The sequence below is a fragment of the Bombus huntii genome, unplaced genomic scaffold, assembly GCF_024542735.1.
Source record: "Bombus huntii isolate Logan2020A unplaced genomic scaffold, iyBomHunt1.1 ctg00000082.1, whole genome shotgun sequence".
Taxonomy (NCBI): Eukaryota; Metazoa; Arthropoda; class Insecta; order Hymenoptera; family Apidae; genus Bombus; species Bombus huntii.
In genome coordinates, this window is record NW_026099337.1 from 140,027 (window position 1) to 161,794 (window position 21,768).

Consider the following 21,768-nt stretch of genomic DNA (forward strand, 5'->3'; position numbering starts at 1 on the left):
ATTATTGTAGAGTAGATATCTTTTGCACATTTGAGGAGGCGATTTGTTGTGAAAATAGTGAAGTTTGGAAACAGGCTATGGATAAGGAAATAGAATGTCTCTATAAGAATAAAACTTGGAAATTGGTAGAAAGGGTAAAAGGCAAAGAAGTATTAGATGTAAAATGGGTTTACACGAAAAAATCAGAGGACAGGTATAAGGCTAGATTAGTGGTAAGGGGATTTCAACAAAGAAACGTAGCCGATGACATATATTCTCCAGTGGCGAGTAATCAGACCTTTAAGATATTGCTATCATATTGTTGTCAAAATGGAGTAATAATTGAGCAAATGGATGTAGAAACTGCCTTTTTAAATGGTGAAGTAACCTCGGAGGTATATGTAAATCAACCAAAGGGATATGCGGACGGAACGAATAGAGTTTGTAAATTATCGAAAGCGCTTTATGGGTTAAAAGAAAGTCCGAGGGATTGGTATGAGTGTTTTGATAGGTATGTGACGACATTGGATTTTAAGAAGAATAACATAGAGTTGTGCCTATATACTCATGGAGAGGGGGAAAATGTTGTTTATTTGCTAATATATGTAGACGATTTGTTAATCTGTAGTAAAAACAAAAAAAGGATACAAAATGTAAAGAAGCTATTACCTGATAAATTTAAAATGAAAGATTTAAGTGAAGTAAAAGAATATTTTGGAATAAATATAGAGTATGATTATATAAAAAATGAAATGAAACTAAGCCAAACGAAATACATTGAATCATTAGCGAACAAATATAAATTACAAAACAGCAAATTGTACTGTACACCAACGGAAACAAATTTAAAAATTGAAAACGCTGAGATAAATAGAAATGACATTGGATACAAGAATTTAATTGGCGCATTGCTGTATATTAGTACAAATACCAGACCCAATATAAGTTATAGTGTGAATTATCTTAAGTAGATTTCAAGATTGTTGTAGCGAGACACATTTTAAATATGCTTTGCGAATATTGAAATATTTGTACCGAAATATTGAAATATTTAATATTAAAGATTTAAGGTTACATTAGAAAAGGAATGAAAAGTGTGAAACGATAGATTGTTATGTGGACGCTGATTGGGCAGGAGATCATTTAGATAGAAAATCTACTTCTGGATATGTAATTAAATTGTATGGAAATGTAATCGGTTGGAAATCTAAAAAACAAAGGTGTGTGACAAAAGCCTGGACGTATGCAGAGTATGTAGCTCTATCGGAAGCGGTGAGTGAATTAATGTCTATTAGAGAAATTATGAAGGTCTTCAATGTAAATCTAGACAATAACCCTGTAAAAATTTATGACGATAACTCTGGAGTGATAAGTATAGCAAAGTACGGAAATTTCACAAAAAATTCTAAACACATTGAAGTTCATTACCACTACGTTCACGAATGCTTAAAGGAAAATAAGATAAATATAATTTAAGTAGGTACAGACGAAAATACTACATAGGTTCTCTAAGAGGTTTTTCTATGTGCGATAGTCGAATCAAAGATTTGAATTTTTAGATTTGATCTACAGTGTTTATATTTTCAATAATGTTAGAAATTTGGACTGAAAACTTACCACCATTGATAAAGCATACTGGCGTTGGCTTTCCGTCGAAGTATACAATTTTTTGAACGATTTCTCCCGATGCGAGGGGTGGTTCTTGCTGCAGCAGAAGAGTATTATTATCTAATTTTAATGTTTTATTGGAGAGTTCGAATCGATATTGATTTAAACCGGGTAAGCCTAATATGCCGTCTTCTATGATAGGGAAATTATCATCTACTAAGGAAAATTCTATCTCTTTGTTGAATAAATTTAGTTTAATTTTGGAATTGGATTCGTATTTGGAATGTTCCATGGAGAATTTCTATGTGTCTGGTATTATTGTCCTTCCTGGGTAGCATCCTCGTTTAAGCAAGTTGATTCCTGCTCCCGAGTCAACGAAAAATCGCAATCCTCGTCGTCCTGGTAATTGTAGTCGTATTGTGGATAATCTTCCTGAGGTAGCATTGTTAATTCTGATTGTTCTTGAATGTGGTTTATTCCTGGAGGGGCTTTTGTTTGAGGCGGTATTCGAAAATTTTGGCATTGATTGGCAAGGTGTCCCAATCGATCGCATTTGAAACATTTCGTTTGTGGCCTTTCGTTTAATGGTCGATTTTCAAGCTTTGTAAAATTATTCATTCTTGGTAGAATGTTTTGTGTGGGTGGAGTTTTGTTATTCATGTTACTTGTAATCGTGAAGCGGTTACCTACTGGACGAGACGTCTGGTTACGATAAGATGGTGGAGTGGTTGTTTGTCGTGTCATCCGTCTGCGAGCGTTGTCTTCGCGAAAGTATTTTTCCACGTCCATTGCCTTTTTTTCTGCATCGATGATGTTTGGGGGGGGGGGGATTAGCCAATAGCACGTGTCCTATTTCTGAACGAAGGCCTCTTACATAGTCAATCACAGAAACCATGTATAGTCGATCGTTCATCGCTCATCGAGTTAGTTCGTCTTTATATTCATTGGTAATGCTGTATTGAAGTTTGTTGAAAACACGTCGAAATCTAATGTTATAATTTTGCACGCTTTCGGTTATTCCTTGCTTTATCACTCTTAACTGATCTTGGTGTTCTCTTACTGATGCTTGAGTAGCTACGTTACGTCTTAATCCTTCGTACAGAGTTTCGAATTCGTTAATATGGATATTGCGGATTGTCATTGCGGCTTTTCCTACAATTTTCTCTATTTTGATCATTTTTAATAATAACGTTTGTTCGCTACACATCATTCTCATTTCTTTTATTTCACGAATAAAATCTTCTACACTTATATCGTTTTCTCCGTTTAGTATCGGAGATACTAAACAGCTTTTAGATTTCCAGAGTTTCCAGCTGTTGAATTGGATGGTTGGACATATGTTGGTGGCTTTTGTGGCATAGGTGGAGGTGGATTAGTATCGTGTTTTAATACTGATATATTATCGTCATCGTCAGTCATCATAGAACCGAATTCAGTTGATTTTACGTTTATTTGTGGTAGTTTAACACGAGAGAGGTTTCTACTTAATATTTCCATTTCGTTAGCGCGTTTTCTATTTTCTTCGTTCGCTAATTTTAAAGCATTCTTTATTTCGTTAAATTGTTGTCGAAATTCTTCGTTCTGTCTCTGTATTAAGTCTAAAATTGCTCTGGTAGAGGAATCGAGTGTTCCCGTTTTATTTTGAACTCCACTTGTAGAGGGTAAACTTGTCTCGGCTTTTGTGTCTTTCTTGTTCATATTGTCTCTTCGCTAGAGTTACTAGAGAAACTAACTTTTCGCGTTCTATATTGTTTAAAAGAATTCCGACTTTTCTCACCTTGATACGTAAGTTCGTAGAATGAGGTTCCCTTGCGGTGTTTTCCTCTGTGGCGCGTTCAAATGCGTTTGAGTGTCAAACTCGTTCTGTTGATTTGTTCTATGCTGACAGTGGCCCCGTTAATTTGGTCCACCGTGGTAAATTATTGACAGCAAAGTTCATAACACAAGTAGTTCGAATCCTTCGATCTTCAATAATGTCCGTAGACCGAAATCGTAACTTCGTTTACACTGAAGCGAATGGATCCTGGCAGGATCGCCAAAATGTCACGTAAAAATAATGGGAAAATAATAATAAAAAAATGTTGGGTTCTTGAACCAGAGTTCGAGGTACCTTTATTTTATAATAGGATTACAAGTGTGCGATTTGACCGTTACCGAAAGACTGAAAGACTCGATCAAGACACAGCCCTTCTAGATGTTCGTTTATCTTATGCCTATGTGCCGAATTCATATTCCTTTGTTTTGGGAGTCGGTGTCGTGTGCAAGGCTGTTCAGGTTTCCTGAGTCTGTTGGAGATATTTGTTGACGTTACATGTACGTCAAGACTGTGTAAGTGTCACGAGGCAAAACAATAATATGAGTCGCTCTCGATTTGCATCGTTCTCTAACTCATGCGCCGCTACATACTTATATAGCTATTATTTCTTACAACCTAGCGTATGCAGTTGTGTATGGGGCCTTAAGTTCACTGTTTATAGATACTGCTAGGAATTAATCGAACGAATTCAACGCAGTCGCGTTTACAGAGTTCCGTATTATCGGAAATGCCGAATTCGCGTGGTTTCGCTTTGACGTTCGTCCACGTTGACGATTGTTCAAAGAACAACCGAGAGGCCTCCGCGTCGCAGCTACGAAAGACATCGAAGCCGCGACACCCTTCAGTGACTTCCCTATCTTTTCCTAAAACCAAGGATGACGCAACTCAGGCAATCGTTACAAGCGTTCGAACTTCACATTTTCTTACCATACTATCAACAAAAAATGAAAGCTGGTTTTCAATGAGTCATTATATAATTATATGTCGGAGATGAAAGAACACCGGAGCCTTTGGAATTTTAGATAATCCCGCAACATTCTAACCTAGAGTCTACTATAGCTGTAATTGAACAATTGTAGTTATTCAATCCGATTGTAATTGTTCTAGATTAGTGACGGTGAGCTTTGGCTCGAGGTGACAGTCTGTCGCCCAACGTAGCCGCGGTCAAGGGATAAACGCTTTGCCTAACAAAGGTATGGAGTAATTCTATAGCTCTCCTTAAAAGAAATATTCGTGGCGACACGCGACAGTAAACATTCCAACGGTTTCTGTCCCGTGGCTCGCCACACGCAGACCCTATTCTTCGAGTAAGATGATTGCCAGATGTCGATGCGTCTCCGCAGTACATGTTCGGCTAGCTGGAGGGCCCGTTATAAATCTTAAGGTTTAGTTAACTAAAGTCCTTCAAACAGACAAACAGTCTTTGTCCCAACTACGGGAAGATAGGGGAGACATATTTTTCAACGAGCGGCGTCTCCCACTAGCAACTTTCCCTCGAGGGCGGCTAACATCTTTTTCTAACCACCGATATGGAGATTGACCAATTAGCAGCAACGTCAATTTCCCTTACTTCCTAAACGAAGGCTTTCCTCGACGAATCCGATGATCTCGTGTCCTTAGACACACCCCATTATAGTTTTCCTCTGTGACATCGTCGGGACGGGACGGGCATTCTTTTACGCGCTCCCGTCGACCAAAGAGTAACGTCTTTACGCTCAGCAATTATTTTTACGAGTCAGACTTAGATTCAGCGAGAACGCCCATCTGTCATCCCGTTGGCCGCGGATTCGTTATTGAACCGGAGACCACTGTCACTAGTGTCGCGGACGTCTCACCGCCGTGGTAGATTGTCAAAACCTGTGTTATTCATACCTGTGTCAATAAATCGTATCTTCGTTACACCGCAACGATGGCTACCTTCAATGAAGACTCCTCAAACACCGACAACCCTATCCCCAATGTCATTCCGACATATATATCCACCGAAAATGCGCTCTTGTAGACAAACGCTCGATTCGCGTCATAGCTTTTAAAGCTTGTCGCATCTCAATCCGTTGGAAAAAATTTTTCCTGTAGCATATTTTATTTTTACGAACCAACAAGGTCTTTGTTTATTTCCTTCTTTTTTTTTGCTCCAATTTCCCCATTGTTTTTTCAAGGATAGTATTTCAGAGCCACTAGTCAAGTTTATTGTAACAATAAACTTACGTTTCGGAAACATTTTGTGCTGTGAAACAGAATACACTAAAGTTTGAAGGTCACATCGATTTTCGAAAGTTTATAAATGGAGGTGTATGACAGTATCACCAGCTGTTGCTGTCCAAGTAACTCCAACATCGAAATACTACAACGATTCCAATCGAAAGCGCTAAGAGCCTTAATAGACGCACCTTGGTATGTTACCAACGAAACCATCCATCGCGACCTCAAGATACCTACAGTCAAAGAGGAAATAGCAAAATATAGCGACAGATATAGCAAAAGAGTCAAGAAACACCGAAACCCCCTAATCACTGGACTACTCGATACGACGGACCAGATTCGCAGGCTGAAGAGGCACTACTCGCTAGACCTAAACGTTAGATTCATTTAATTATCCAAATTAAGCATATGCACTTACTTATAATACTTATAAATTATACCTATCTATAATAAGTATTAACTTATTGTAAATAAACAGCCATGTCACTGCGCCACGCCGGAAAAATTACTGAAAATTCTCAACGCGAGAATTGATTGTAATTTCAACAAATAAATAAAAACAAAAAAAAAGCTGTTGCTGTCCCCAAGCGCCAAAATACGTTCTGACTACTATTTTATGTATCTCACAGAAGTATGTCTTCATTCATCATCTCCCATGCCATCCACCAACGTGTTCTTAACATGTTATCTCCTAGTAAAATATTGATGTTGAGTCAGATATCCAACTGAATAATCTTTTCGGTGTCTACTATAAGACATTTAAAACCAAGGCTCGTACACACGTGTGCTTATACGTCAGATGTAATACTTAACACGAAACCTGCTTATATTAATATTAAATTTATGCATAGTAGGATGTTCGACCTTTGTAAAAATGAAATTATAATACATACAGTTTCACCGTGGAAAAGTGAATCTTTCTAGCATGTCCACGCAAATGCAGCGGAGGGGAGGACTGTGCATGCACCAAACAACTTTACGTTCGTAATTTTTCACACAAATGTACAACTGTAGGGAAAAAATTATCTCTGATTTTTCGGATGTTAGGAATCGACAATATCGCATAACGGAATGCTGTGTTCTACGTATTCTATTTTTGTTACGAAAGTGGTACAAACGAAGTCCACGTAAGAATAGTACAACAAAATCGGTTGAGGTTAGGTTATCGTGCAGATATCGCGGCTTTTGCATTGGAAATCACGCAACTGCCAGTCTCGTCGTTCCTTGTAAACGAAAGAAAGGTATTGTAATCGGTCGGAATTAACATAAAACTCGTCGTTTCATGATAATACTGTGCATTCTGAATATGCTATGATTTGGTTTAAAATAATAAATAGTCCATTCTTGCATACTATTGCTCCAGCTTTACTTGTATTTTCGATATTGGTATAAATAGAAAGACAATTAATGTCGTTCGAGTCTATTTTCGGATCATTTATATTACGTTTAATCCATATAGTTATCATATGAGACATAGTATCGTAAAATTTGGAAGAATAAAACGTTCGTACAGGAAGTACATTTTATAAGAACTCCAACAAATCTGCGTGTGCACCTAAAATACAAACTGATAGTGATAGTGATTGTTCATAAGTTTATATACATTATCTAATGTCAATCGAAGGTATCAATTCTTTTTCTCCATAAGAGTACTTTTTCATTTATATGTGTTCAAAAATACATGTGTTCAACCGTGAAGCATATGTCACCTACAACGAAAAAGAGTTTTCCTATACTTAATATTTCCTTTATATACCTATGAAAGTCTATTCTTCGCGTAGTATGAAATTATGAATAAATCTGGAATATTGTTCAATCTGAAAAGAAAAATAACTTATTGACATCATTCATTGATACGAGATTCAGAATGTTTGTTTTGTCTTGCAGAAAAAGAAGGCAGCCCTCCCTTTCTTTTAATGTGAAATAGAAAGCGAAAATTTGAAAACAGATTTTTTGGAAATTTACTTGCAAATATCGTTTTCAATATCGTGATTTTCTTCCCAATGGTACTGTACTTTCAAATTTTCCAGTATCCCTCTAAAAACAAAAAGTCGAACCTCGTTATTGTTAACGTAGGCATTACAAGGAAGAGAAGTATTAGAAAGCAGCTCCTTTTTGTTATGGATTTCTTTATAATCATGTAAATAAGAAATTCCGGAAATTTTTTCCTAAAGAATTTAATTCTTGTGCTTTGATTGATAATTATTACACTACATACTAACTTTTCGCATACTGTTCGCGTCTAACAATTTCCTAATAATAACTACTTCAAAATAACATATGTTCTTGCACGAATTCAAAAGTACGTATGATACAATTACAATTGATTCTAAAATAATAATTATTTAAAGATATTAAGATACTAATTAAACGTTTCACTATATTTCAAAATCTGGAACAACAAATTTTTATTTATAAAAAATGAAACTGTGTTTATATATTCTTTGTCATGATGCTATTTCTTATTACCATGTCGACATTTTTTAAAATTCATTTTGTTATCTCTACGCAATATGAAAATTCATATACTGCTTAATATTTTTTACATATTATCCATCCACCGCATGATATCTCCTGAAAAATCAAAATATTAATGTTATATTATTACAATGCTTCTTAAATTTCAATTTTTGACAAATTTGAAATCCAATATATTTTGCACAATTATTATTTATCAAAAAATTCCAAGTTAGTAACTTTCTTTTCAAATGGCAAATAACATATACTTTGACTTACCTGTAAGTTTTTGTTCCTAATCATCATTTCCTCTTATAGAACATCATTATTGTTCTTATAATTACTACCAGTGTCATAGATATTGTAGTGGCTACAACTGAATTAATAGAAAATGATAAATAACTGTGTATAACACTAACACATAATTGTGTATAACAATGACAGATAACTTTTACTTACATATCAGTCGATAAGGGATTACTGTGATATCCTGTTGATGTTTCTTAAGGCACTTGATTAGGTGCGATACGGTATCATTCCTTATGGTATACTGTAGATAAGTATTTTAGAAAATAACAAGAATAAATCTAAATTATTCAGAGGTTCCAGTTTCGGCTTAGACATAAATACAGGACCATTTGCAAAGAAGAAAGGGTGCGTTTCTACAGCCTCGTTATAGTAACCATGAATACCAATCTCTGAATTACTGGTTACTAAACATAAATATCCTATAAAATTTAATATATTTCTTTAATTTTTAATACATACATGAGTTAGTAGTTCTAAATTATGAATCATCCTACCTGTGATATTACACTTTTCCTTATAATATCATCACTCGAGTGAACAACATTAAGATCATGTAAACCATGTCATCCTATCTTACTGTGAAGATACTTAGTTATGTTATCTAACATTATAAAAATATCATCAAATTCAAGTCCTTTTATTCACATCACATGGCCACGACGATCTGGTTCTTCGTTATATAATGTTCTAAAATTTGTCGTATATATAGGATGTACAAACCGTGATATCAAGGTATCAGTTCTTCCTTCCCAAGGGACAGTTTCATTAAAATTCTGATAGAATTAAAAATTAATTATTAATATTCTAACAATCATATATGTTAAATACATTATAGTCAACGATATATACCTGAGCGAATGTAGGGGTGATTCCTTGATAATTATAAATGTCATCAGCCCACATCATTGTGCCACTTCTTTGTACTCCAGCCTCTAGATTAACAGCCTAAACAAACATACGAAATTTTATAGAAGCTGTACAAAATATAGTATATATGCGCAATATTGAAGCGTTCAAGGGGATATAAAGGTAATGTACATCACATACACGTGTACTCTCATGCAACAAAATACAATTAGATTTAATAGTATAAGCTCTTTTATTCATCATAATAGATTGGAAATTTAAGTGTCTTACGAGGGTGAGTAAAAAGTTACCCGCTCTGTCGGTGTAGAATTTATTTTAAGCAATTGTCAAAAAAGACATACATCATTTTTTGACATAATCACTCGATTTCTGTATACACTTTGTCCATTTGCCGAAGGACCTTTATATTTTCTCATTAAAAAATGTTTTGGGCTGAGCTGCGAACCACGAATGCATCGTCGTCTTCACCTTTTCATCAGCTTTTTCGGCATCCATCTCGCACAAACTTTTTAAAATCCAAATCTGTCGTGTACTATTGCATAAGCAGAGCCGTGGCTGATTTGCAAATGATTTGCCACATTATCCACTGTCACTCGTCTATTCCATAGAGCATAAGTTCATGAGCACGTTCAATGTTGTCATCGTGGATGTGGACGGGCGTCCAGCTGTTTTTTCATAACACTTGTGCGATCTTCTTTGAACTTTTGTGCCCATTCAAACACACTTCGTGACAAAACACTTTCTCCATAATGTGCATTAAATCTTTGATAAATATAGGCATCAAACATAACCTCCGACCACAAGAAACGAATCACAGCATCCTGCACTGTTTTCCTGCAAATCACCATTGCAAAGCGCCATTACTCGCGCAACGGTCACAAACGAATTGACGTAACACAAAGAAACCTGCGCAGCAGCACTGAACAGATATTGACGTCATACGAAGAGTGCAGATGGATCAATACGGTCGACAGAAGTTTTAACTATCTGGAGTGCGGATAAATTTTTACTGAGAGTCGTATAGGAATCTATAATCTGTAAGTACACCTTTGGCTGAATGGAAATTTCTCTTACATATAGTCAAAAATGCAGAAACTGTGTATTGAATTGGAAAGTGATAAAAAATAAGTGAAGTTTCGAGGTTGCATGTGATTGCATGAGTACACAGGACGTTTTTAGCGAATAAAAAATAATTTTGAAAGACACGAGACTTATCTTGTATTTTATGCACTCTCTGTGTCCGAATTTCCAGAAGCTCTCTATCTTATGAAGTGTTTTAGATTAGCCGGAAAATTTTGTACGTACATACAAGAAGTATACGATCTAAGTGGAATATTCCATTATTCTCTTGATACAAAAGAAACGAAATTTACAGAACTTCTCAGAAAGTTGGTTTATTATTACCAAATTAATAGAATTAATATACGTTTATCATCTTTACATACCTAAGTTGTGGAGGTTTATCGTGCGTAAAAAATTAGTGTCGTTTCAAAGTTACATTTCGTACATTTTAAGCCTATAATTTGTAACGTACAAAACAATGTAAATTTGAGCTGTTTCTTATCTCCACAATAAGAAAATCCAACTTTACGTTTTTTACACAATGATATTTATGGAACAGTAATATCATATTATTGCATCGCTTGGAGAATGAAGTCAAGGTACGATGTGACCCTAGTGTAAACGCTGGGATACCCAGCTGTGCCGCACTTATAAGCATAAGACACAATACCTATTAAATACGAGGTTAATTCATGTTGTATCAGCAGTGATCCGCCGCGGTCAGCCTGAAAGGATCGTTAAATTTTTAATCAAAGATACTGAAATATATCGATCGAATTGTATTGAAATTATACTTATATACAGTAATAATCTTCTATTGATTTGTGTATTGAAATACTCCAATTTATAACGTACATGTTATATGTATTTTGAGCAAAACTAAGATTAGAGGAAATTAGATTAAATACCATAACGAGGTGTGAGAAGTGGGCAAAACTATTAAATTGTGTTTATCTATTATTTTTAATGTTTAAGACGTCGATTTGATGTTAATTCGAATCGACGTGTCTTCAGATACCGTATAGTTTGTAGTAACTCTGTAACTTAATTACCGTACAAGAATCCTCTCCACCCTGAGCATGTTCGGCGCATATTATACCATCAGTGATATCAGGTGCATTAGGAAATTTGGAATAAGCTATTTTGCATTCGGCGTTCTTAATCACTGGCATTTGTACTTCCATTAATGCATTACGTCGTGGTCGTCCTACGAAGAAAATAAGAAAGATATTTAAGACTGGAACTATTTAATTTTATTATAAAATTGATATCACTTACTATATCTTAATGCTCCCGATCCAGCAACAAGGGGGTTATAGCCGACGAAGTTGCTCTTTCGTAGGGGCTCTTTCGTACAAATGGGATATACGTACCCTGAAAAATAAAAAAATAAATGAAAATGCAGGAAACTAATGACCAAAAGTATGAGAAAGAATTATACACGCTTTATGACACAATATATGTGTACAGTAAGAAATTTCAGGATATGATACTTCAGTAATACTCAATAGCATATATATATATATATATATATTTGAGGACTTACTCGAAAATGGCACCTCCTCCACCAATCTAAGAATGGCAATATTATGATTGTGTATGTTTTCTATTCCATCCATATGTGCACAATGTGCTGCGGTCAAAACATGCCTAGCCGATATCAGGGAACCTCCGCACTTCCATAGTGGTTTGTCTGGGTTTCGGGGATTACGAAAACCTAATGCAGCGATTCATGGCCAAGCGCCTAAAATGCAATAGTCATAGTTGTGAATATACATAATTTTTTCTCACATAACGAGTAACAACGATTATTACCTATTCGAAATTCGATCATACAGCAGACGATAAGTACATACGTACAAATACTCTGAAACAGAGATTTGATAAAGACAGAAATTAAATTTTTATTCCAGTGGAATACAAATTATTAAATAATTCTATATAATTTCTATTTGAACTATACTGAACTATAAAGTTCAAACGTGTAATTTCTGCCCTAACAGTTTTTGATCTCTATCCATATTATTACTCCTATATCAATTTTTTATTTCAAGCAAAAAGATACTCTTCCTAACATGAAGTAAAAGAAAGAAATAATTCAAGTTAATAAGTAAAGTTACTACCGATAAAATCATAGCATTATTATTTAGTCTAATTGAAATGTACATTGATGTGCTGTTTAATGCCTTTAAAGTTCATTCTTTGCAGTAAATGGCTTATTATTAATCGGAAAGAAAGACATAAAACGTACCAAGTTCAGCTGGTTTACCATCGACCACCCTGGTATGAGAGACGTTGCTAAAACCTCAGTATGGTGGTCGCAAAGCCTTATACTTATACACAGTTTTTATTAAAATTTCTCTCTTCTCTTTGTTTGGATCGTTCGGACAGCAAACGATCGTAACATTGCCCTGGTATCTGCACACTGATCGTCTATAAAAATCGGTGGCTGTACGGTACTGTATCTGCCATATTTCTTGCAGAGGTTTACATTTTCTGTAGTCAAGGCACCTGCCTTCTTGATTGTCCGGTGTGGTACATTCTGGATCAAACAATTTTAAAACATTTATACAGTTCAAAGATGCGTAAGAAAGCGACACCGATTACTCAACTTTCGAAGTAAAAAGCCGATCGAGTCCACCGGATTGCCCTACAGACACGTATTAATCCGTAAGAGTTAGTCATCATGTTGATAATAATTATCTAAAGAAACTTTTCACGTGAAAATATAAAATTTTAATTGATTAGATATTGTGTTAGCCATACTTAAGAAAGAAAATGAAAATGAATGAAATGAAAGAAAAGGACTACCTTCAACCTCATTTTTTAAATAAACACTTTGTCAGTTTTGCGGTAAATAAGTTCTTAGGAATTCAGGACAGTTTTTAGTGAATCATTTTGTTTCGACCGTTCGCGGAGAGACGCGATCGCGAGATAGCACGTCAACGAGAGTTGTAATTTCCCGTTACGATTAAATAATCGACGCCACGAACTGATCAGTTCAGTAGTTCAATGAAATTCCACAGAATTAACACAAATAAATTAATGTTTATTTCAACAACTTATTAACTAGAAAGATATAAATGGAACAAAAAAAATGTAACTGCGTTTTGGTTGATAAGTAATGCGCGACATACCACCTGTGTTGACGGTTCGACTTCTCGAAAAGTTCTGAACGCCTTTCGATTTTTTTCGTTTTTTCTGGAAGGCGACCCCCACTACGTTCGGATCACGCCACATTCTTTTACGCGAGGTAAAATAACGACCACGAGTCGACGTTTCTGGAAGTCGCCCTGCTTAATGAATCATGCGCTTGCCACTACAATGTTTGTTTGCCGGGCAGACGCGACGGTCCGTCTGCGACATTATAGTGCCGCGATCGATAGTTAAGAATATGACCTATGGTAAGCCGCATGGCGTAACATTCTCCCCCCGTTGAGAGGGTACCGATCAAACTAGCGAGGTGTGGTTGAAGTTCCCATCTTATTTCGTCTCGGTGGCTAGTTGTTCGGGTTTCTCGAGATCGGGTTGAATTGGCAGTGGGACAAGCCTTTTGACGCCCCGATCCAAAATGCTTTTTGCCGTCTGAACTGTAGCTGTCCGGATGACACTGTCACGACCGGCATACTTCAAATCCGACGGACTGACGATAGAGATAAAGCACTCGGCGACAATGTATATCGCTGAAGTGCCTAATGAACCATCAACATCCCAACGGTCCTTCCACCGAAGGTTCTAGAAGAAAGAGCACGTGGCAACGGTCGCGGACGCCTAGCAAATGCATGGACGGTGGGGATGTTGAGGGATGACAAAAGAAAGTAATCGGATCCGATCGAAAGTAAAATCATAAGAGTCAGTCTTAAAAAGTCACGCCCAGAGTTCGGAAGTAGATTGTAAAGTGTATTGATGTTAGAAAAAAAATAAAGTTTTCTTTTTTTTATTTTTTACCTCAAATTCCTTTTTATTTTGTTATTTTACGTGACAACACCATCGGCGCCTGGATGAACTCGGCCCAGAGGCCAATGCATGGAGGGAACGTTGTCCTCTCTGAGGATGACGATTGTGCCCTTTTGGATGCTGTGTCCACCCTTGCTCCATTTATTGCGGTTGGTTAGCTCGTTCAAATACTCCTTATGCCAGCGGTTCCAAAAATGTTGTTTAAGCTGTTGGATATGCTGCCATTTGGAGAGTCGGTTCGATGGAATGTCTCTGAAATCTCGATCACGTAAGCACATTAATGAATCGCCAATGAGGAAATGTCCGGGAGTGAGGGCTAGGAGATCATTTGGATCGGTGGAGATAGGAGTTAGCGGGCGGGAATTGAGGACTGCTTCTATTTCTATGATAAGAGTATTACGGTGTTAAGCTCATATGTTTCTGTTTCTCCACTCGCGCTGCGCCATAATATCCTTTGATATTTCCGATCCTCTGGTCGTACGAGGAATTGCCGATACATTTTCTCGATCTCGCCAGTGAGTACGTACTGATGAGCGCGGAATCTAATTAATATACAAAATAAATTGTGAATTGATTCGAGAATATAGGATTTCCCCATTTTCATGATTATCGTGATTTTTGTATAAATATATTTTTGAAGATACTAATAATTAGGTACTTATAAATTAGTATTATCAATTATTTTGCATTTATAATTCCGCCTCTAGTATAAGTGTTAATTGAAAACTAACTTTATGTTTCAAAAAGTACTAGCAAAGTCGTTGAGTAACAAGCCACTGATGCTAACACAAATAGCATTGTCGTAATTAAATATTTCTAAATATTCATTTTTCATTTTGAACCTGTAGAAACAATTTATTATATATACTATTAGCTAAGTAATTGCATATTTAATTAAGTCGAAATATAAAACTTAGTTATTTTAATAATTTAAAAAATAAAAAACTGACAAACATTTCAATTTAATTTATGGTTGGAACAAAAGACATTTCATTAATTGAAATATTGTAACGCAGAGTACTTTCCAAAATACGCCGAGAGTATTCCTGATGGTGAAACGAGCGTTGCTTCATCGAACGCAGCTAAAGAAAACAACATCTATGTAGTTGGTGGTACGATGCCTGAAATAGAGGGCGATAAATTGTACAATACCTGTACTATTTGGGGTCCCGATGGAACTTTGATAGCAAAACACCGAAAGGTAAGTAATATATTCCTTTATGGCTTTGAATTTGAAAATATTGGGGCGAAGAAAGTGACTCTATCTAGGAATAATTTAGGAATATACATATGTACATACGTATACTATAACCAATTCTATAATTTACGGTTTATAAAATACGTTATGATACGGGAAACGCCCATTTTTGTTGTAATGTGTTTGTGTTGTATAAATTTTTCAAATACTTAAAATATTATTATACTTATTTTTTCTCCTTTTTAAACATTATTAAATGATAAGATTTTTTAATAAAAGAAAGTGATAAAAACGCTGTCAGTTATTAAATAAAAAATAATTAAAGTTTAGGAGTTGGTAACTTTGATATTAAATTACAAAAGTTGCAGCAATAGAATTAGCGACTACATTTTTATGTTATTAGGTACATCTATTCGACATCGACATTCCTAATAAGATTACTTTTCGAGAGAGTGATTCACTCAGTCCTGGTAACTCCCTAACGACGTTCGATGTGAAGGGCTGCAAAATAGGTATTGGCATTTGCTATGATATTAGATTCGAGGAAATGGCACGCATTTATCGGAACAAAGGTACAGTAACTTAATCGATCAATACTTAACTAGCAAAAAATTAAATATCTTTCTTAAATATATTCTATATAAAATTAATATAATCTGTAACTCTGTATAAACAGAAGCTTAATTTAAAAAAACCAGTATATTTGCTGAAAATGAAACAAATAAAAGAATTAAAAGCACAATAAGAGGACTGTCCTCGCATATTCAGAAATGATGGAATGTGAACCGTGCAACTACGAAGTTAATTGGTATTCGGTAGCTTCATATTTCCTGCTTCTCTGGGTTAGGTTGCCAAATGCTGATATATCCAGCGGCATTCAATATGACCACTGGACCACTGCACTGGTCATTACTTCAGCGTTTCAGAGCGAATGATAATCAATTATACGTTGCCTGCATATCACCGGCTCGTGTTCCTTAAGCAAGTTACGTCGCATGGGGACATACACAGTTGACCAATCCCTGGGGAAAGATTCTTTACGATTTGGAAACTCAAGAGAATATGGCAGTCACCGATATCAAAAAAAAAAAACTGGCGAACCGTGTGTTACCACAACGAGACACGCGATGCTATTTGTCGCTTTAAATTGTGCCGCAACTCGTTTTTGAGATCTTTGCCAGGGGCGCGTTAAAACATGCTGAAAATATATTTCTGGCTTTTCTGGGGTTTAACTGAAATATGACAAATAACGTTGTAAAACATATGTACTTATGACTTACAGAGTAATTGAGTGTACAAAATATATAGTATACAAAATAGCCAGCGATTTAGGGCTTTAAAAGATCAAAAGGAAAGAAAAGGAAAGAAAAGAAGAAAGATAATATATTGTGGCAGTCTAAGTCGATCTAAGAAAATAGATAAAGGGAGGGAGGGGCAAAGCTAGTTAATCTGGAAAGAATCCAAGCGTCAATTTCAAGCATTTACAGAGAATCAAGCGGGCTGGTTAAAGTCGTGAGTTGAGCAATTATCCCGCGTTAGGTTCAATCAGGTTAGTCCCACGCGAAATTGATCCAACCATGCGAAAACGAGTGTATTCTGATTTCTGTCGCAGATACTTCTGGCTAGTGCAGTACCTACACGGTGGTTGTTGAAATAGCCGCTTCTCATCTATTTTCCCTAGCGCGGACATCATCCTTTGATCCCTTACGACTAACGAAGTTTTCTAAGATGTACGGCAGTTTGAGATTCTACTTGAAAATGATCATGATTGCGGTCTGTGTGTCGTCAGCTCTTCTTTTTGTCCTTCCGTTAAAGACTGGTAAGTTGATACTGATTAATTATGCGATCGAAACCCTATATAATGGCTACAAAAATGCCGCTAATATAATATTCCTTCTTTCTTGTATCTTCTTTCTTGTATCTTCTTTCTTGTATATATATCTTGTATATATATATATATATATATATATATATATATATATATATATATATATATATATATATATATATATATATATATATATATATATGTCGGGTCACGATTCGAATTTTGGGCGCGCGACGACTCTTCGTGTGGACTAGCCATCGTTTCACAAAGCCGAGATTTTATTTAGACATATATACAGGTCTATCACTAAGCTTAACAAATAATAAGTACAACTAATAATAAGTCTAACAAACACTAAGCCTAATGAATAATACGATCTACGAATAATTAAATTAAATAATACTATTAGCAATGTTTGAGTTCAAACGAATCCACGATCACCGGGATAACTCCTTACTAAGCGAAACTAACTTAGACGCAAATGCGATCGTCGAAAATGCTCGATGTATCACTGCGCCAAATACGATAAGGATAGGTTCGACAAAAACAAAGCTAAAATAGTTAGGTTCAACCTTGGCGATTTCGTGTTACGTAAAAACGAGGAAAGAAACCAGACGAAGTTAGATCCGAAATTCAGGGGTCCATTCGTAATAGCCGAGATTTTGGAAGGAGATAGATATACCCTAAAAACCTTAGACGGCAAACGATCATATAAGGACAGACACGACAGACTGAGAAAAATGCCAGAAGGTTGCGTCCCTGCTGAGTTAGACGTCTGCGGTGATGACAACGGCGGTGATAATAACGATGCAAGTACACTGACCTCAGAGGATCATTAACACTGCGTTGTGGTCATAGTAATACACCGAGTGGTTTTATGTGCTTTTGTTGTAACCCGTTGAGTGGGTTGATGTGTTTTTGTTGTAACCCGTTGAGTGGGTTGATGTGTTTTTGTTGTAACCCGTTGAGTGGGTTGATGTGTTTTTGTTGTAACCCGTTGAGTGGGTTGATGTGTTTTTGTTGTAACCCGTTGAGTGGGTTGATGTGTTTTTGTTGTAACCCGTTGAGTGGGTTGATGTGTTTTTGTTGTAACCCGTTGAGAGGGTTGATGTGTTTTTGTTGTAACCCGTTGAGTGGGCTTACGTGCTTTCTGGGTGTAATGCACCCAACGTGGCAATATGATCCAACAAACTGAGGTTCACCGGTGTACGAAATCGAAAATGATCTGTTGTGTCATTACGGTCTGGCTGGCGACTCACAGAACGCACCTAACACTTTGAATACAAATTATAACATTACAAATTCCTATTCTCTTTTATTTTTCTGTTGTCAAACCTCCGAACGAAACTTTGTTATTGCACTGGACCCTTGACTTACTTGGACATTTAGTTAAATCGCAAATAATGTCAGTTGTATCGAATCTAATGTAAGAAATACGATATTTTAGTTACACACGAGGACGTGTGATAGTCAGGATGGCCGTGTCGGAGATGAAAGAACACCGGAGCCTTTGGAATTTTGGATAATCCCGCAACATTGTAACCTAGAGTCTACTATAGCTGTAATTGAACAATTGTAGTTATTCAACCCGATTGTAATTATTCGAGAATTGTGATAATGAGCTTGGGTTCGAGGCGACAGTCAGTCGCCGAACGTAGCCGCGGTCACGGGATGAACGCTTTGCCTAACAAAGGTATGAAGTAATTCTATAGCTCTCCTTAAAAGAAATATTTGTGGCGACACGCGACAGTAAACATTCCAACGGTTTCTGTCCCGTGGCTCGCCACGTGCAGACCCTATTCTTCGAGTAAGATGATTGCCAGATGTCGATGCGTCTCCGCAGTACATGTTCGGCTAGCCCGAGGGCCCGTTATAAATCTTAAGGTTTAGTTAACTAAAGTCCTTCAAACAGACAAACAGTCTTTGTCCCAACTACGGGAAGATAGGGAAGACATATTTTTCAACGAGCGGCGTCTCCCACTAGCAACTTTCCCTCGAGGGCGGCTAGCATCCTTTTCTAACCACCGATATGGAGATTAACCAATTAGCAGCAACACTTTCTGAACGAAGGCTTTTCTCGACGAATCCGATGATCTCGTATCCTTAGACACACCCCGTTATAGTTTTCCTGTGTGGCATCATCGGGACGGGAAAGGCTTTCTCGCTCGCGATCTCATCGATCCAAGAGTAACGCCTTCGCGATCAGTGATTATTCTCAGACTTAGACTTTGTGAGTACGTTCTGTTGTCATCCCGTTGACCGCGGATTCGTTATTGAACCTAGGATCATTGTCATTAGTATCTCGAGCACCTAACTACCGCGGTTACTTGTCCGGTTCTATAATAATCGTATTTGCACTAGTCAATGTCTTCTCCATTGCATAACGACAACGTGTAACCCAAACGAAGATTCGTTTCACGCCCCTAACCCTAATTCTAATGTAAACCCGATATATATATATATATATATATATATATATATATATATATATATATGTATGTATAAGATTTATAAAATGAATGCTCGGTAAAATGTCTGTGATAAATAATAGCAATTAAAATGGAAAAATTTTTAATTGCATTGCTTCGACTATACATATACATATACTTAATGTGACTTACTTTGTATGAGAAAAATTCTGTTTGCCAATTCGATATCGAGAGCTGATAATGCTAACATACGATGAAACGATAACAGAAGAATCCGAATATTCAGAACTTTTCACGATATATGTTAAATAATATTATGAAATAAATTAAATAATTACCCCGCATTGCTTCCAGCGTACGTGTTCACGATTCTCGGCGAAACCGAATATGGCAGCAGGAAATCAACCAATCACAACTTCGGAAGAAAGTAAAGCGCGGGAAGAAATCGCGGCATCCAGCTTCCTGCGAATCTATTCTCGATCTCGATGTAAGCAGTAATCTTTCGATAATCGTTTTGCAAAATGGCGTGTCTTAAACGAAGTGTATAGTAAAATTCGTATTTGAGAGACGCATAAATAAACGATATCAGGCTATTTCCCGCGAGAAATTCACGTTCGGTTGCAACATAACATGTCACGTATGTATTTTCGTCGAAAACTGATTTCGAGGGACGTGTATATGTGCGTATCAAGTTACTTGGCGAAAGTTCAACGACAGACTGTGACTTTAAAACAGTATGTATGCCTATGTTTGTTGTCCGAGAATTGGAAGAATCTGTCATGTTTTGTTTACGTCGGCTGTAATGGAGTGGTGTTTTTGTCTTGTGGTAACTGAATGTCTCAAACAACAAACTCGAGATTTCAATCGATCTTCGAAAAGAAGTCATACCCATTGGCCTTGGGTGAGTTGTGATTTCATTAACTTTTTAATTCATAATTGATAACATAAGGTTATTGTAAGACCGATGAAAATATGGATAGCAACCAATTGCAATTGAATATCTGGCCTGTCTTGCACTATTGAAATTTTGCAAGTCACTAAAGTTACCAGCATTAATATGTTCCCTTGCACAAGTTTGACGATAAAACAAATGAAATTTTACTATTTGCAAGTTATTTGATTATTGTATTTAACGAAAAATTATAAAATCATAAAATAGAATTCTATATAACCTGTAAATCGTAACTTGTCAATCTACTAGTACATATATTATAAATTGGTAAACTTTTGTGTGTGGGGGAGGGGGTGCTAGATGTAACACTGATACGACATTTTGAAAAAATATTTAATTATAATCATGAAAGGCGTTATTGAAATATTGAGTTTTTATTAATGTTCCTTGCAACTTCGAGTTTGCGTACTATATTTAAAATGTACATAAGATATAAAGTATATTGACAAGTAACAGTCACAAAATTGTTTCAAATGAGGATAATCATCCTAATATCAACTTATCAATTGTGATCTGATAAACAAGAATTCAAAATACAGTTAAACTGTGTTCTACATACAATAATCTTTTTCGGAGGAGATTTAAATATATGAACATATTGTGATATTTTGTCCATAATAACATGAATAATATAAAGTTTCGTATTACATATACTCTATTTTTTAATATATTCTGCATATCTCATTTTATGACAACAGACAAGCAAACTATATTCCCATTATAAGCTTCGCTCTAATTTCGCATCGTTTCACCTGAATATATCGTGAAATTTCATCCCGTCAAAATTTTGCGTCAATCTTTTTTATCTTAAAGGATTAAAGACAGTTGCAAAACGCCACGGTGTTTCGGGGTTTGTTTAAATTTCCGCCAAATGAAAAAGAAGTTTCGCGAAAAATGGTAGTTACTAACGGCACGTCTGGTTACAATTTTCGTTTACAATTCTTTTGGCGAGTAAATATGACGTACTGGGTCGATACTAAGTAGTCGGTTGTCCCTGAAATTTGAACTGTTGAGAACGAGGTAATAACAGGGCGACTGGTTTGTTGCTGTGTAACGTATACACGTTTCTGAATAGTTTTCTACTTTAAATGAAATTAACTGCTA

The 21,768-nt window shown here is 36.1% G+C and overlaps 2 protein-coding genes across 5 annotated transcripts in view; one reads left to right on the plus strand and one right to left on the minus strand.

The window, feature by feature from the left end:
* The window catches only part of LOC126876530 (venom serine protease Bi-VSP-like), a 206,867-nt gene that overhangs the window by 19,561 nt on the left and 165,538 nt on the right, over positions 1 to 21,768 (minus strand). The window contains exon 2 of one of the 4 annotated variants that reach the window (XR_007694261.1): positions 12,640 to 12,842. The exons of 2 other annotated variants lie outside the window; for them this stretch is intronic. The gene's annotated coding sequence lies outside the window, so the exon portion shown is untranslated. Of the gene's footprint in view, positions 1 to 12,639; positions 12,843 to 14,346; positions 14,510 to 21,768 lie in introns of those variants that run through there. One more of the 4 variants, XR_007694264.1, reaches the window with a different exon arrangement.
* LOC126876534 (omega-amidase NIT2-A-like) overlaps positions 15,280 to 21,768 on the plus strand; it is a 165,290-nt gene continuing 158,801 nt past the window's right edge. Inside the window, exons 1-2 of the mRNA XM_050639396.1 lie at positions 15,280 to 15,458; positions 15,859 to 16,027. Coding sequence (XP_050495353.1) covers positions 15,375 to 15,458; positions 15,859 to 16,027 — 253 coding nt within the window. The 5' untranslated portion in view covers positions 15,280 to 15,374. The remainder of the gene's footprint in view (positions 15,459 to 15,858; positions 16,028 to 21,768) is intronic.